Source organism: Sceloporus undulatus, chromosome 3 (genome assembly GCF_019175285.1).
Source record: "Sceloporus undulatus isolate JIND9_A2432 ecotype Alabama chromosome 3, SceUnd_v1.1, whole genome shotgun sequence".
Classification (NCBI taxonomy): domain Eukaryota; kingdom Metazoa; phylum Chordata; class Lepidosauria; order Squamata; family Phrynosomatidae; genus Sceloporus; species Sceloporus undulatus.
The window spans coordinates 112593185-112607083 of record NC_056524.1 but is presented as its reverse complement, the minus strand read 5'-3'; the positions used below and the strand labels follow the sequence as shown (position 1 = coordinate 112607083).

Below are 13899 nucleotides of genomic sequence, written 5' to 3'. Positions count from 1 at the left end.
CAATTTGTCACGGCACAATAATGCCCACCCTCAGAATTTCAGTTGCTCTAGCCAACAAAGTTTGTTGGGGGAATGATCGTACATAAATCCATTTAATCTGTTCCAGATTATTTCGCCAACCTACAGTATTCCAGTATATGATATTTAAAGGTTGATGCAGTTTCTTGCTGTCTAGTAGTCAGTTCTCAGGTGTGTCAACCAAAGGAGGATATCTGTTGCCCAAACACCAAGCAAAATCTGTTACAATGGGCTGCTTGGTGACCTCATTCCATAGGACTCCAGGGATTCCCTACATTATTTATGATCCTATTATCTAGAATCATTGGAATTCTTGAGGTGCTTGTGGGATTACAGTTATCATACTGTGCACAAATTTCTAAAGGAACACAATAATCAAGGATTGACTTTTGAGTCAAGCTCTTGTGCATGCATTTTCTGGGCCTGAATTGTCTGAGCTCAAGTATTAACCATAACTCATGTTGTCAATCTTCACTGATAATACCTAATTCAGCATTTGACAATTAATAGGTGGCACAAGCAAAGTCACAGTGAAGGAAGAAACTGAGAAGTTCAAATAATGAGCGAATAACTGCTTTCTCCATGAATCTAATCAGGACAAACTAAAACAAAGGTTCTTCCTGGCTGTAACATAAAGGCAAACAGGTCTAGATGAAGGACACAATAGAGCTGGACAAAATCCCAGAAGTGTTCATCTGGTTGAGAGTCTTTCTTCTTCTCACTCATCAGGCTGCATATTTTCTGCTGTAGGGCTTGCACTCTACACTCCACTGGTTCAAATAACTGCCCTGGTCTTTCTCCAGCTCAATATCATTACTGAAATTCTCTGACTTGTCATCATAATCAGTGATACTTTGCTCTGGACTCATCTGGACCCTTCTACACTTGTAAATTGTTTAACTTCAGATTTGAAAAATAAAATCTCTAAGTCCCCTTTTGCAAAGAGTAGCATAAATACGAAATCTTCACTGTTCGTTAGACTCACAGGTTGTTAGAGTCACAGCATTCCACATCCTTCATTAATTGAGATATCAGCCTTATCAGACAACTACCAACTGGTGATTAAAGCTTCACTAATAGATCCCCGGAGACTTAGAGGTACAGAAACCAAAGCCCCTGAATTCTCTTCACTCTAAATAAGATTGCCAAGAAAACCCCGTGATAGGTTCGCTTTAGAGTTGTTGTAAGTGGGAAATGACTTGAATACACACAACAACAAAAATAACAAGGTTGAATAAGAATAAAACCAACCAAAAATTCAAAATATGTAACTGAGCTCAAGCCAAGCTATTTTACATGTCACCATCTTGGACTCCTCCCTCTTTATATATATATGCTTTCTACAAATATCTTATTTTGTGTTTAAAAAAAACATACAGGGGTAGCCGTGTTGGCCTTATAGCAAATCGCAAAACATCCAAACAATGATACCTTTATTGGGAAAACCAAAATGCACAACAGACATATTACAAGCTTTTCGAAGCTTTCAAAGCTTATTTTGTGTAGTTCACATGTTTGCATATTTTTAAAAGTATGCTGAGTAATGACTACAAATATATTTGGAATGGAAAACATATGGAGAAGAAAAGAGGTGGAAAGTTCTAATCCCATCCATTTGATAAATAATACCTTGGGCTGTGTCATATTGGCATGTAGGCCCATTGAGAGTCAGTTCAAACCAGAATTTGGAAATATTGCTTTTTTGGATTACTACTCCCAGAATCTCCCATTCAGGAGGGGTTTACATTTCCCCACCCCAACACTCATGTTTGCAGATTAGAGATGTTCTTGGATCTCTTTTTGTCATTAAAAGACCTCATAGGTTCAGTGCATCTTTTATCAGATTAAGCTGATACACTGGCCTACATCCAATTGCTGTTCCTAACTACCTATGTTCTGGTGGCACAGTGGTTAAATGTCTGTACTGCAGCCATTCACTCAAAACCATAAGGTTACGAGTTCAATATCAGCAAAAGGGCTCAATCTTGATTCAGGCTTACATCCTTCCAAGATCGCTAAAATAAGTACCCAGATTATTGGGGGCAATTATCTAACAGTTGTAAACCGCTTAGACACTGCTCATTCAGTATGAAGCGGTATATAAATGAAGCTGTTTGTTTATCCCACTGAATCAATTGTGAATGTTAAAAGAAATCTACAGCGCTATATAAATAAAGCACTTAATAACACTTAAGTAAATTTTATTGGTTCAATAGATCTACTCCAGTTTGGATTACCAAATGGACTGAGATTATCAACTGCAGTCCTACCTGGTCCTTGCAAATGTTCTTCATACTCTCTTAACTTCCCATGTTGCAATGCCTTCTATAATGGTGCAGAAACCTCAATTATTTCCAAGGAGGGTTGCTAGACTGCTCTCTGGGACTGCCTGATACAATCATTCCCTGCCAATACTTTGCCAACTGTACCAGACATACATTTATTTTTGGATTTAATACAGAATGTTGTTTTTAACATCTGAAGCCATGAAGCAATGTTTCCTACTATATCTACTTACCTGTAGTGCTGAACCCAGATATTCTACTGGCTAAGGATAAGAATAAAAATAACACTCCACCCCAGTTCAACTCCAGAAAGCAAGTGCACTTTCCTTAATTTGGAATTGCCCCTGAATTGGCTTGTAGAGCTTTATGGCAATAGCAATGGCTTTTTTAACACTTGGAAAAGGGACTATGTTTACTGACTGAGATAGATTCTGAAAAAGTAACTTTTCCAAACTCTAGTTTTCCTTCATCCTTATCTTCGCACCAGATCCTGGTACAATTAATGCCATTCACAATTTAGGACCATCCAGGATAAATCAATAATAAAATACCAACAGTAATGAGCAAAAAGACTAGGAGGCTTATCACATGGGAAAAGAAATCAGAAACAGGGCAGAAGAGCAGTGGCTTTCTTCATGCATCTCCATATCTGTTCTCTTCTTGTGGGAGACAATCATGAAAGCATGCCTTCTGCCACGCTGGAAAAATTTGTTTGACAAAAGGCATGTTTTTATGACCGTTTCCCTCAAAAAGGAGAACTGAAGTGCTATGACATCATGAAGAGAGGTACAGTACTGAGAAAATCGCTGCTCTACTCCTTCATTTCAGATTTCTTTCCTCATGCAATAAGGCTCTAGATAATCCCAAAAAGGCATTTTATTAAACAGGAGGATAAAATGCATATGAATGCATTGTAATTTATAATCATCCCACTGGGATGTGTCATTGCAACACAATATAATATAAACCACATGCTATTCAATGCAAGATCACAAAAAGTTCCTGGCCCTGACTACTGTTTTCATTTTTCTTTTTGTAAGAAAGAAGGAAGCGGTGTGGCGGGGGAGAGATTATAAACACATTTTAAGGGACCGTTAGCTCAAAGCGCTGGGAATAAAGTGGGCTTTTTTCTCCAAACAAAAGACACAAGACAAATAACAAAAGCTAACAAATCTTTCAATTTTCCAAATTTCATAAAAGGGAAAATATAAGGTATTAATAGTATACACACCCATAACTGAAATGTCTTTGATTTTTCTGTAGAGTACATCCAGAATTTGCAAATGGCCCCACTGTGTAAAATTCAGTCATTTTACACCTACATGCATGCCATTTCATGCCAATATAACCACGGTAATCAGCAAGAGTGTTCTAATGTTTCAGACACTGCAGGATTAGCAAAACAAGAGAACACAAAAGGAAAGGGGGAAGGGGAAGCAGAAATAATGAAGAAAGTGAGAAGGAGGCAGGAAATTAAGATCTGTAGTCCAAGCATGTTATTTGACTGAGATTATCAATCATATTTGCTATGAAAGACATTACAGGGAGAGGCTGTCAATCAATCCCACGGTAAAAGGCACATGAGGTTCTGAAATTACTATTCATGCATTTGACAAGAGTAACAAAATCCCCCTTGCAGCTAAATACAAAGACCTAAATGTTCCAAGTTAGAACATTAAGCAAGAGGCTTTCATAGAACATTAATTAGAAGATTCTGTTCTGAATTTCTGAGCCATTCAGCTAAGAACTACATAAACTTTGCTTAAAGCAAATATAGGAACAAATCAGTGTAAATAGATATCTCCCAGTAGCAGATGACAAGACAGAAATATTCTACAACATTAACTCTGTAGAGAAAAACTAGTTGTGCCTGAGCTGGCCCTACCGTTGCAAAGTAAAATGCAAGGTAGACATGGCAATGCAGGAAGGGTAGTTTATCTTGAACTTTAGGAGCCCTGGTGGCGCAGTGGTTAAATGCCTGTACTGCAGCCATTCACTCAAAACCACAAGTTTTGCAAGTTCAAGACCAGCAAAAGGGCCCAACCTCGACTCAGGCTTGCATCCTTCCGAGGTCGCTAAAATGAGTACCCAGACTGTTGAGGGCAAATTAGCTTACTTGCTGTTCACTACTATGATCTTTGGAATAGCGGTATATAAATAAAACAAATTATTAATTATTATTATTATTTAACTCATCTAACACCTCTACCTAAGGAACACTTTTATTATCATTCAGTAAACCTCTCATATAGAGATACATCCTGACATAAAGGAAATCAGCAGTACTGAGTGACTCAAGAGCTGCCTTATATGCTTCCCTACCTTTCCATATGTTTCTGTGTCATGCAACCTTTTTGCTCAAAACTTCCAGTTAGGCTCAAATAAAATTTTCCCTTTTTATACAAGAAAACATTGTATATAGCAGAGGGGGTGGGGATAGGGTGAGTTTATTTATGGGGAGGGGAAAAAAAGATTAAGTTCAAGACGCTGGAAATCTTTGTATAAATATATTTCGGAGGTTATGAATTTTTGTTAAGTCTTGAGCAAACAAATAAATAAAGGAAAAAAAATTCCCTTTGATTGTCATATTACCTTTATTTTTATCAGTGATATGTACACTATTTTTGAAAATAATGTTTTAAAATGCTTTGTTTACATGAACTGTTAAGGAAAAAGCAACATGGGTTATACAGTAAGAGAAATAAAAGATGTATGTGAGAGTCAGAGTGACTCAGCAGAAGCCAATGGAGAACCACACAGGTGTGAATGGTAATACAATTAACAAGTACTGAGTGCCAAGGACAAGAAATGCATAGTGAATAATTGGACACACCTGACAATTGTAAAGTGGTCAAGGCTGAAATGATGAAATCATTAATTGTAGGATGAACAAAGAGTACCAATGGGAATGATGTACACGCCTACTGGGTGGAAACAGACCACAGTGGGTGGTACCTTGCTTTGGCTATAATAATGACTATGGATCCCATTGTATTTTGTGGGTAGTAGCAGTGGATTGCAGAGTGGAGAGTGAGGAGTTGAGTATTGTTTGGAGCTGTGTATATAGTAGAATAAAGTAGATCTTTTATATAAGACTACTGAGTTGTCTGGTGTCTTGGGTGAAGCTACAAGAACCAGCAGGACCCTGGTGAAGAAGGGTGAAGACTTCTGTGGAAGCAAGAGTGAGAAGGCTTGGAGAGTTTGTCGGGGTCTTCAGCCTGATCTCTGCAACTCTTGCAAAGATACAACAACTGGCCAAAACTGGTCAGCGTGGTGCACAACCAGGTGGTGAGTTCCAGGCCAGGTGAAGAGCCACAACTCCCATCATCCCTGACATGAACATCTTGCTAGACTTGTTGGATCATTGTGTGTAAATGCATCCTCATTCTCCTCATTGTTATTTTATTCATTTATATCTGGCATTTTCTCCAATAATGGGACTCAAGGTGACTTACAACATACTGAAAACATGGTCTGGTGGATCTCTGAAAGACCTCAGAGAATTCTCAGCCTGCTTTCACAGTCAAATAAAGGCTCTGGAGCCACTCCAGTTGTTTGACCTAGGAGCCTGGGTCTTCATACAGGAGATTTTAGGACAATCTACTACAGGAGGCCTGTGGTATCTATTGGGCTTGTTCCAGTATCCACCCACCGTGTGGATATCAAAATCCACAGTTGATCAAGTCCCATTAAATAAATTGTATTTCAAGTGTTGAGAAGCTCTGACAAGAATCTTCGCAGTTCGAGACTTATACTGAACAAAATTCACACATTGTTGTTCCGCATAGAAAAGTTTTTTGTTTCTGTGCAGGAAATAGCATTTTCTAAATGGGAAATAATGCTTCAGCACTGAAATATTGATTCCTGCACAGGAAATGTTATTTTCGGTACAGAAAATGTTGTAATGAGGGGTTTATTCTGTGTAAAATTTGGATACAGTTGATTTGTATAAAACATCATTTACTACATTTTCTGAACATGAATTAAAATATTGTTTTCCATGCAGAAAATCCTGCTTTCTGCACAGAAAATGATGTTTGCTGTGCAAATCCATCATGTGTGAATTTTCTACAGAATAAGTCTTTAACTGTGAATAGCCTTTGGAAACCACATAGCTTTCAATAACTCTCACAGTGGGGAAATGGTGAAATTACTGAGAAGAAACCTAGTGAAGAATTACATCCCTAATACATTGGGTTCAAAATCCTGGAGAACAGTTGCAAACATCAACTCAGGTTTGGTACAAGTTAGACGATTTCCAATTTTGGAGTTCCTTACTACACATTTCCTGAGTTGTGGCTCCGTTTTTTTTAGTTTTTAGGGCACTGGAAAAGTTGGGATTTGCTGTAAAATATTTGCAAAACTGAAGGAGATCCCATATTTTATGGTTTGTAGTTACAGCTACAAATACAACATATTTAATAGTATTTCCTGTTCTACAAATCAACCTTGACTAATCTGCATTTCTTTTGAACTATTTCTGTGCATGCCTTCTTTGACTTTTCAGAATTTCTCCTGTCCTTCAAATCAGAAGGAAGCAGAGGAAGAAATTGAACACCACAGGTAAAGTAAGTTGCTGGCATCTTTAAACAAGCAAACCAATGGGTGGGAAAGTATGTTCTTATTCTAAAAGAATTCACATTTAGCAGATGGTTAAGCTGAATGCTCTCCCCTTGGGCAATGGCAAATGAAGAGAGAATATTTCGAGGTTGCGAAAGAGTCTAGGACACTTTTCCCCCTAATGCATAACTTAACACAGTCTCCAGTGCTATTTTAAGTTCACTTAATTTTTTGCTTGCTCTGCAGTTATTCCACAGAGTCTCTGGCACAACCCTATGAGGTTATCATATCTGTTTGATTATCAGTATCAAAAGACAAAAACGTATATGGGGAAAAAACAGTTCAGTGGAAATGCCTATCAAAGACTGGATACAAAATTCAGCAATTGGTACACTCAGGTCCAAACTATCCCTAAGGGATACCACTTGGCCCTCCCCCAGTTGCCAACACTATGGTGTAAAAGAAGCACAGATGTAGCAGCAGCTATAAAAATCAGATTTGTGAAGAGGCCAGTTTGGGGAACTGGGAAAAAATGTGCAATGAACAAAAATTAGAAAGGAGAGGGGGAGATGAAGTCAGAAAATAGACTCAGCTAGGAAGCCTAACAAGCATCTGAGTCAAACTGTGCTGCCAGCAGTTGCTTTGGGAACAAGAATTGGTTGAGGGTATTAAATTTAATCCATCCAACTTCCCATAAATCAGTACTTGCCAAATGATACCAAGGTATCCATGAAAGACATGGATGCATTGTGTCTCTATAGCCACCAGCAAAGGCGTAGACTACATTTCTGCAGGGAAAGAGTATTTGTTGTACAGATGAAGCTCTTCCCTACCCAGATGTTTCCATTCTTGTCCTCAGTCAACCTCACATAGCTTGACTGAGTTTGGAAATATGATACAGATGTTTAAATTATAAAGGATAGATCTTGCTGATGTGTGGAGGGATCCATCTGGGTATAACAGGTCCCTGTTTCTCTGCCTGCCTACTCCCACCCCAGGCACATGTGTTGGCACTCTGCACCAAACTCTTACATGGAAAGAGAAATTTTGGTGCAACTAACTAGCCAAATTCTGTTCTGTCTCACCCCCTCCCAATCAATCACATCACATGAGCTTTGCATTTCCTTTTTCTCTCTAAATTATGTATAATCCAGGAACAGAGTTTGGAAAATTTATTTTTGAAAAGTAATTTCCAGAATCTTCCAGCCACCATGGAAGTTTGTAGTCCAAAAAAGTAACTTTTCCAAGCAATGGTTCTGCTGATTGCATAAAAAAGCAAGTATGTGACTGAAGATTGCATACAAATAAAATTACAGATGTTCTGAGTACTTGCTTTTGATATTATAAGTAAAAAAATCAGCTTCTGCAGAGCTATTGATGCATCTCAGTAGTCCTCAGAACCTCCCTCTCAAAACAAGTATTATATTCTGCTTTCTTTTTTGGCTACTCCTTCCTTCACTGTGGATACCATACTGTGAAGTATACGCTCACATATGCAGGTGCGGGGGAAGAGCAAGATAACTCACATTTGAGCACAACTTAAGATTATCACCATGGTTCCAGGATAAGAGGAGTGAGCTGCAGTAATCAATAATGATAAAGAGTGAGCAAACCCTGAGAGATTATTTTCTTACAGACATGACACGTTCACTAGATCAGCAACTAAAAGCACTACCCTCCAAATGCTGCTGGCACAAAATTCCCATCACTACTGGAACAGAGAAAAGTTCCTTTTTGGACTGCACTTTTCAGAATCCCACAGATGAATGATTCTGCGTGTTGAGGACCAAAAAGCTCCAATGATCTCTCATCAATGACCATGCTGGTTACAGCTAACAGCTGCTGCAGTTCAAAAATTGTATGTGTGCATTTGTATGTGTGTTTCAACCTGCATTTGTAGTGTTTTGTTTTTATCTGTTCATAGGCTCACAACTCCTTGTGGGCCAAATGGTGAAAAAGGAGTATCTTAAATAATAAATAGTAAAATTAGACAAATGCAACTAAAAAAATAAATGCAGGAACAGACATTTTGACATGTTTACAAACACGCCCCCCGCCTTTAGTGGTAAAGGACCAACCATTTCAAGCAATGTTATTAAAGGAATGTAATTAGTCACTCTAAAGTGAAAGCTTCCATCTAACTTGCCTACTTGGGATCCTGTATTGGTCAGTTTGCAAAGTGAATGCTGAGATAGCAGAATGAAATAAAGTCCAAATGTTGCACATTTCAAGATCCAAAACTGTATCCATTCAAGCACCACATCCAGCATTCCAGGAAGGGGTGGGTACAATGAATTCACTGAGATATGGAAACAGGAATTGATATAAACAACTAGGGCAAATTCTGTATTGTAAATATAATGCACAGCTTGATATGGACACCATCCTGAAAAGACAGGGATCAAGAAATATGCAAAATACTATGCACTATCTATCTTGCCGCTTAGAAAATGGGCAGCATTCTACATTTTAAGTTCAAACTCCTTGTTTTCTGAACTCACCTCCAAATGAACAAGAAAAATGCAAAACTGCAACTAATTGATGGACCAAAATGAAGCAGCTTATAGCTGCTTTGGAGGTGTGGCGTTCAAATGACTCATGTCTCCAAAGCAGCCGAAAGCCACACCAAAGCTGTGCTCCAGTCCTTTGGATCAGAGCACAAAGGACCTGGGATAATCCAGCTCCTGGTGGCACAGGTTTGGTCCTATGTCTGCAGCCTGCTTTTGGAGTGGGCCATGTGGTCAGTGGGGTATGGGCACACTTCCATCTGGAGCAGACTCAGGATGCTGTTTCATGCCCATCTGCTCCAGTCCAGAATCTACTCTAATTCTAACTGAAATCTGTTAACAAATATGGGAAACAAAACAATGGTCCATAGATTGGAAATGCTCCATATAAATTCCGAACCCCAAGAAAGAAAATACCAGGGGTTGTAGTAATCACATGGCCACTGTATTAGCATTCCATGCAAACAAAGTGAAGTTCAAAATTCTACAATAAAGACTTTTATCATATATGGAGTGAGAAATGCCAGATGTCCATTCAGAAAAGGAATACATCATATATAAAACAAGATTAGACTCAAAGAAAAGAAGTATAAAAACTAGAAGAAGGAATATCAACAATTTAAGATATGCAGATGACACCATACTATTAGCAGAAACTAGCAAAGACTTGGAATAATTACAGAAGAAAGCCAAGGAAGAAAGCACAAAGTCAGGTTTACAGATGAACATTAAGAAAACTAAAATAATGACTACAGATGGTTACTTAACTTTAAAGTAGACGATAAAGATGTTGAAATAGTTCTAGTTAGTTCCCATACCTTGGCTCAGCTGTTAATCAGAATGGAGACTGCAGTCAAGAAATCAGAAGAAGACTAGGATTTGCAAGGGTAGCTATGAAGGTACTAGACAAGATCCTGAAGTGTTGATATATAATTGAATATTAAAGTTAGGATCCTCCATGCTATGGTATTACCAGTTTCTATGTATAGTTGTGGGAGCTGGGGAGTGAAGAAAGCTGGTAAGAAGAAAACTGAAATATAGTGCTTGAGAAGAGTTCTACAGATACCACGGACTGTTAAAAAGACAAATGAATGGGTTCTAGAGTAAATCAAACCTGAACCTTCCCTAGAATCCCAGAATTCCATAGCATTGAGCCATGTCAGTTAAAATGGTGTAAAACTGCACTGCAGTGTAAACCAGACCTTAAAATAAGTACTTTGTTGCAGTACCTGAAGGGAGGTGTCCATCTCCTCAGCAGAAAAGGCCTGTTGCTTCCTCATTCCCAAGTTCCAGACAAGAACAGTGGGCTGGAGGAGAAGGCCATGGGAACGGGGAAGAAGTATCAGCAGAGGTGGCAACAAAATATTTGGGAGCACACATGTGTGCTGTAGCATAAGTCTAGAGGTGGATCTTTCCAGCAGGGACATTTGGTTTTTATACAAATGGAGAACCTGCCCCATTTCTGTTCACTTTTTGAGGCATCCCAGTATCTGCACGTAAAGAGTTGTTCTTTTGTCCTTATTCTTTGACTCCTTAGATAAGCTGGCATCTGCTAACCCACTTTGCAAATTATTCCTTACAAAGCATACTGCTGTGGTGAAGTCATGCACCTCAAACCCTAAATTTATAAAAAATGAGACAACAGAATATGCAAAAATCATTAAAATATTTTCTACAAGCACATAGGTGAAAGTAATAGAATAAAAAACCTCCTGAGTTGGGACTGGATGATGATAGAGAACTAGCACAGATGTTGAAGCACTTTGTAATATGCTCTAGTAGTTTTCTCACCACATCAGAAAATGTCCCACCATATTTTGCACCAGCTGAAGCCCCCAGGGGGAAAAATAGAATGAAGTCATTTTATCACATACAGTTGGCCAAAATGGCTTTAGGCTACTACTGCTGCAACCAAGAAACACATTCATGACATACAAGGCTGAAAATTTCCAAATAAAATAAACACAAATTAATAAAAGCTTTCACTATGCTGTTGAGGTCACAGGCCTACTGGTTTTAATATTATCAGGATTCTGCCATGTTTTGGCTACCCTCCACCTGTTTACATACTGAAGGGAGAAATAAAATAAACACTGAGACTGTGTAGCTGCCTCATGGTAAAAGTAGTGTCTTTTATCAGAAGGACTCTATGGCGTGTTACAGACCGCCCGTTTAGGGCGGCCTGTAACTGGCCCTTTCCCCGCCAGATCGGGGCCTCAGCTGCCAAAATGGCAGCCTCTGAGGCCCCGATCCGCCGCTTTCCAGGCCGCTTCAAGCCCCAAGGACACCCCAAAGGCGGCGGAGACTCTCAGAAAGGGGCCGCTTGGCCCTTTTCTGATTTGCGTCGCTGACACAGCCTTCACACGGCTACGCCAGCGATGCAAACCAGGAAGGAGCTCCATTTTTGGAGCTCCTTCCTGCTCCGCCGAAAGGGCGCACTAAGCACCCTCGCGCAGCACGACGATGTCACGTCCGCACCGCCATGTTGGGAGGCGGCGTGTTTGTGACGTCGTCATGGTGGCCCCCATGTGGAAGGGGCACCGCCATTTTGTACGGACTCAGTCCGTACTAGGGTTGGGGCATCCGTAAGCGACGCCCCTTTTTCACCCTAGTACAGACTGAGTCCGTAGTTTAAGGCCCGTCTGTAATGGGCCTATATAACTTTGCCCAAAGTCTTCATATAAACACTGAGAGCCACAGTGCATTTTACATTACATGCAAAGTGGGAGGCAGAATGTGTCAAAGGCTACATCTGCTCTGCAGAAATAATGCAGTTTGATGCCACTTTAACTGCCATGCCTCCATACTATGGTATCCTGGGATTTGTAGTTTGTTGTGGCATCAAAGCTCTCTGACAGATAAGGCTATCTCAAAAAACCGCAACTACCAGAACTCCTTAGCATTGAGTCATGACAGTTAAAGCAGTGTCAAACTGCATTATTTCTGCAGTGTAGATGAAGCCAAAGTTAGCTTTTTGGATTACAGCTCCATGTACCTGCCAGCTAGAATGGCTACCAGCCAAGCTGGGTGGCAGATTCCAGAAATGCTTTACAAAAATCTAACTTTCCCAAGCTCTGCATGGTTGGTTTTTTTCCTATTTTTTAAGAAACAGCCAAAATACACCTATCAGGATTTGAACTTCTCCTCTGTGCAAAAAGTCGGTGAAAAGAAAAAGAAATCTTCTCAACAGCTGCTATTTTTCACAGGAGAAAAAACAGTTTTGGGGTAGAGATTTTGCTATGACCATGGGGTGAGATGAATGGGCTAAATCCCTCACCCTGCAGTCTGTATTTTTGCATTCTTGATTCTAAACTTTCTTCCCTTCTATGATTGCCATGAAAGTGGTTTTAAAAAACAAAACAAAAACACAAAAAATGCAATTGTTGGGGTGTGGAAAAGAGGGCAGGACAGACTGTTCCAAAGAACAAAACAGAATTGGTCAAGAGTACTTTTTGTGAGTGACACACACCATCTAATAACATCCTAGCTCATTTAACAGCTACATGTGGTGCTTGAATTTCCACAGATTTAGGTCTAATATTGATTTAATGCTCACTCAGTGCTTTGCAAATAGAGAAACAATCTCAGCCATGTTGTGCTCTTTCCCCCTGCTCCCTCCCATTTCTGGAACAGTCTTCCTTTCCCCTTGTTTGCCTTTATCTACATTTAGCTTTATATGCCCACCACCAAAGCTCACTACAAACACAGGATTAATATTAGTATGGGTAAATATTCCCTCTTTCCAAGCAAGTGCAGGCTCCTGATTTGCAGACCATCATTTCCTGGGAGCTAAATTTTACAGCCGTGCCAGGCACACTACTAATGAGTATGTAGAGAGATCTTGTAGCACCTTTGAGACAAAGTGAAAAAAACATGGTGGCAGCATGAGCTTTCGTAGACTAGTCTACTTCCTCAGATGCATTAGCGTCTGAGGAAGTAAACTGTAGTCTACAAAAGCTCATGCTGCCAACCTGTTTCTTTCAGTTAGTCTCAAAGGTGCTACAAGATCTCTCTACATACTCATTCTACAGACTAACAAAGCTATATTTTTGAATGCTACTAATGAGTTGAAATACTGTTGGGCTATTGAACAGCGAGGGGTGACCCATGGCCTGAGAAAAGGCCACCTCTTTATTTAAATGTAGAGACCTCTGCAAAAGCAAAGAATATGCTTTCACCCAGTAATTGCATCCCAACAGTTCATTTACATCAATAAGGCTTTCACAAAAACAGCTAGTGCTGGACTGTACCTTAATTTGGTAAAACTAACCAAAGGTTCATCACTTGTATGCTCAAGATACCAGGTATTTGTGAAATCTATACCAAAACACTAATAAAACTTCCTCATATCATCTTCTAATTTCTCTGCTGAAATGAGTAATTTCATACTGTGTACAGAATACTCATAACTTCTTTGGTTACTGAAATAAAGCTTCATGGTTAAAACAAAGAAGATTTGTTTACTGAACTGAAGGGAGTGAGCATGAGCCCTGTTCACACAACAATCACATCGGGGTGGGGGGGGGGGG

The 13899-nt window shown here is 39.5% G+C and overlaps 1 protein-coding gene across 6 annotated transcripts in view; it reads right to left on the bottom strand.

The window, feature by feature from the left end:
- Nucleotides 1-13899, bottom strand: part of NALCN (sodium leak channel, non-selective) — a 280042-nt gene that overhangs the window by 243379 nt on the left and 22764 nt on the right. Inside the window, exon 1 of one of the 6 annotated variants that reach the window (XM_042460456.1) lies at nt 3535-3590. The exons of 4 other annotated variants lie outside the window; for them this stretch is intronic. In XM_042460456.1, coding sequence (XP_042316390.1) covers nt 3535-3573 — 39 coding nt within the window. In that variant the 5' untranslated portion in view covers nt 3574-3590. Of the gene's footprint in view, nt 1-3534; nt 3591-13899 lie in introns of those variants that run through there. One more of the 6 variants, XM_042460457.1, reaches the window with a different exon arrangement.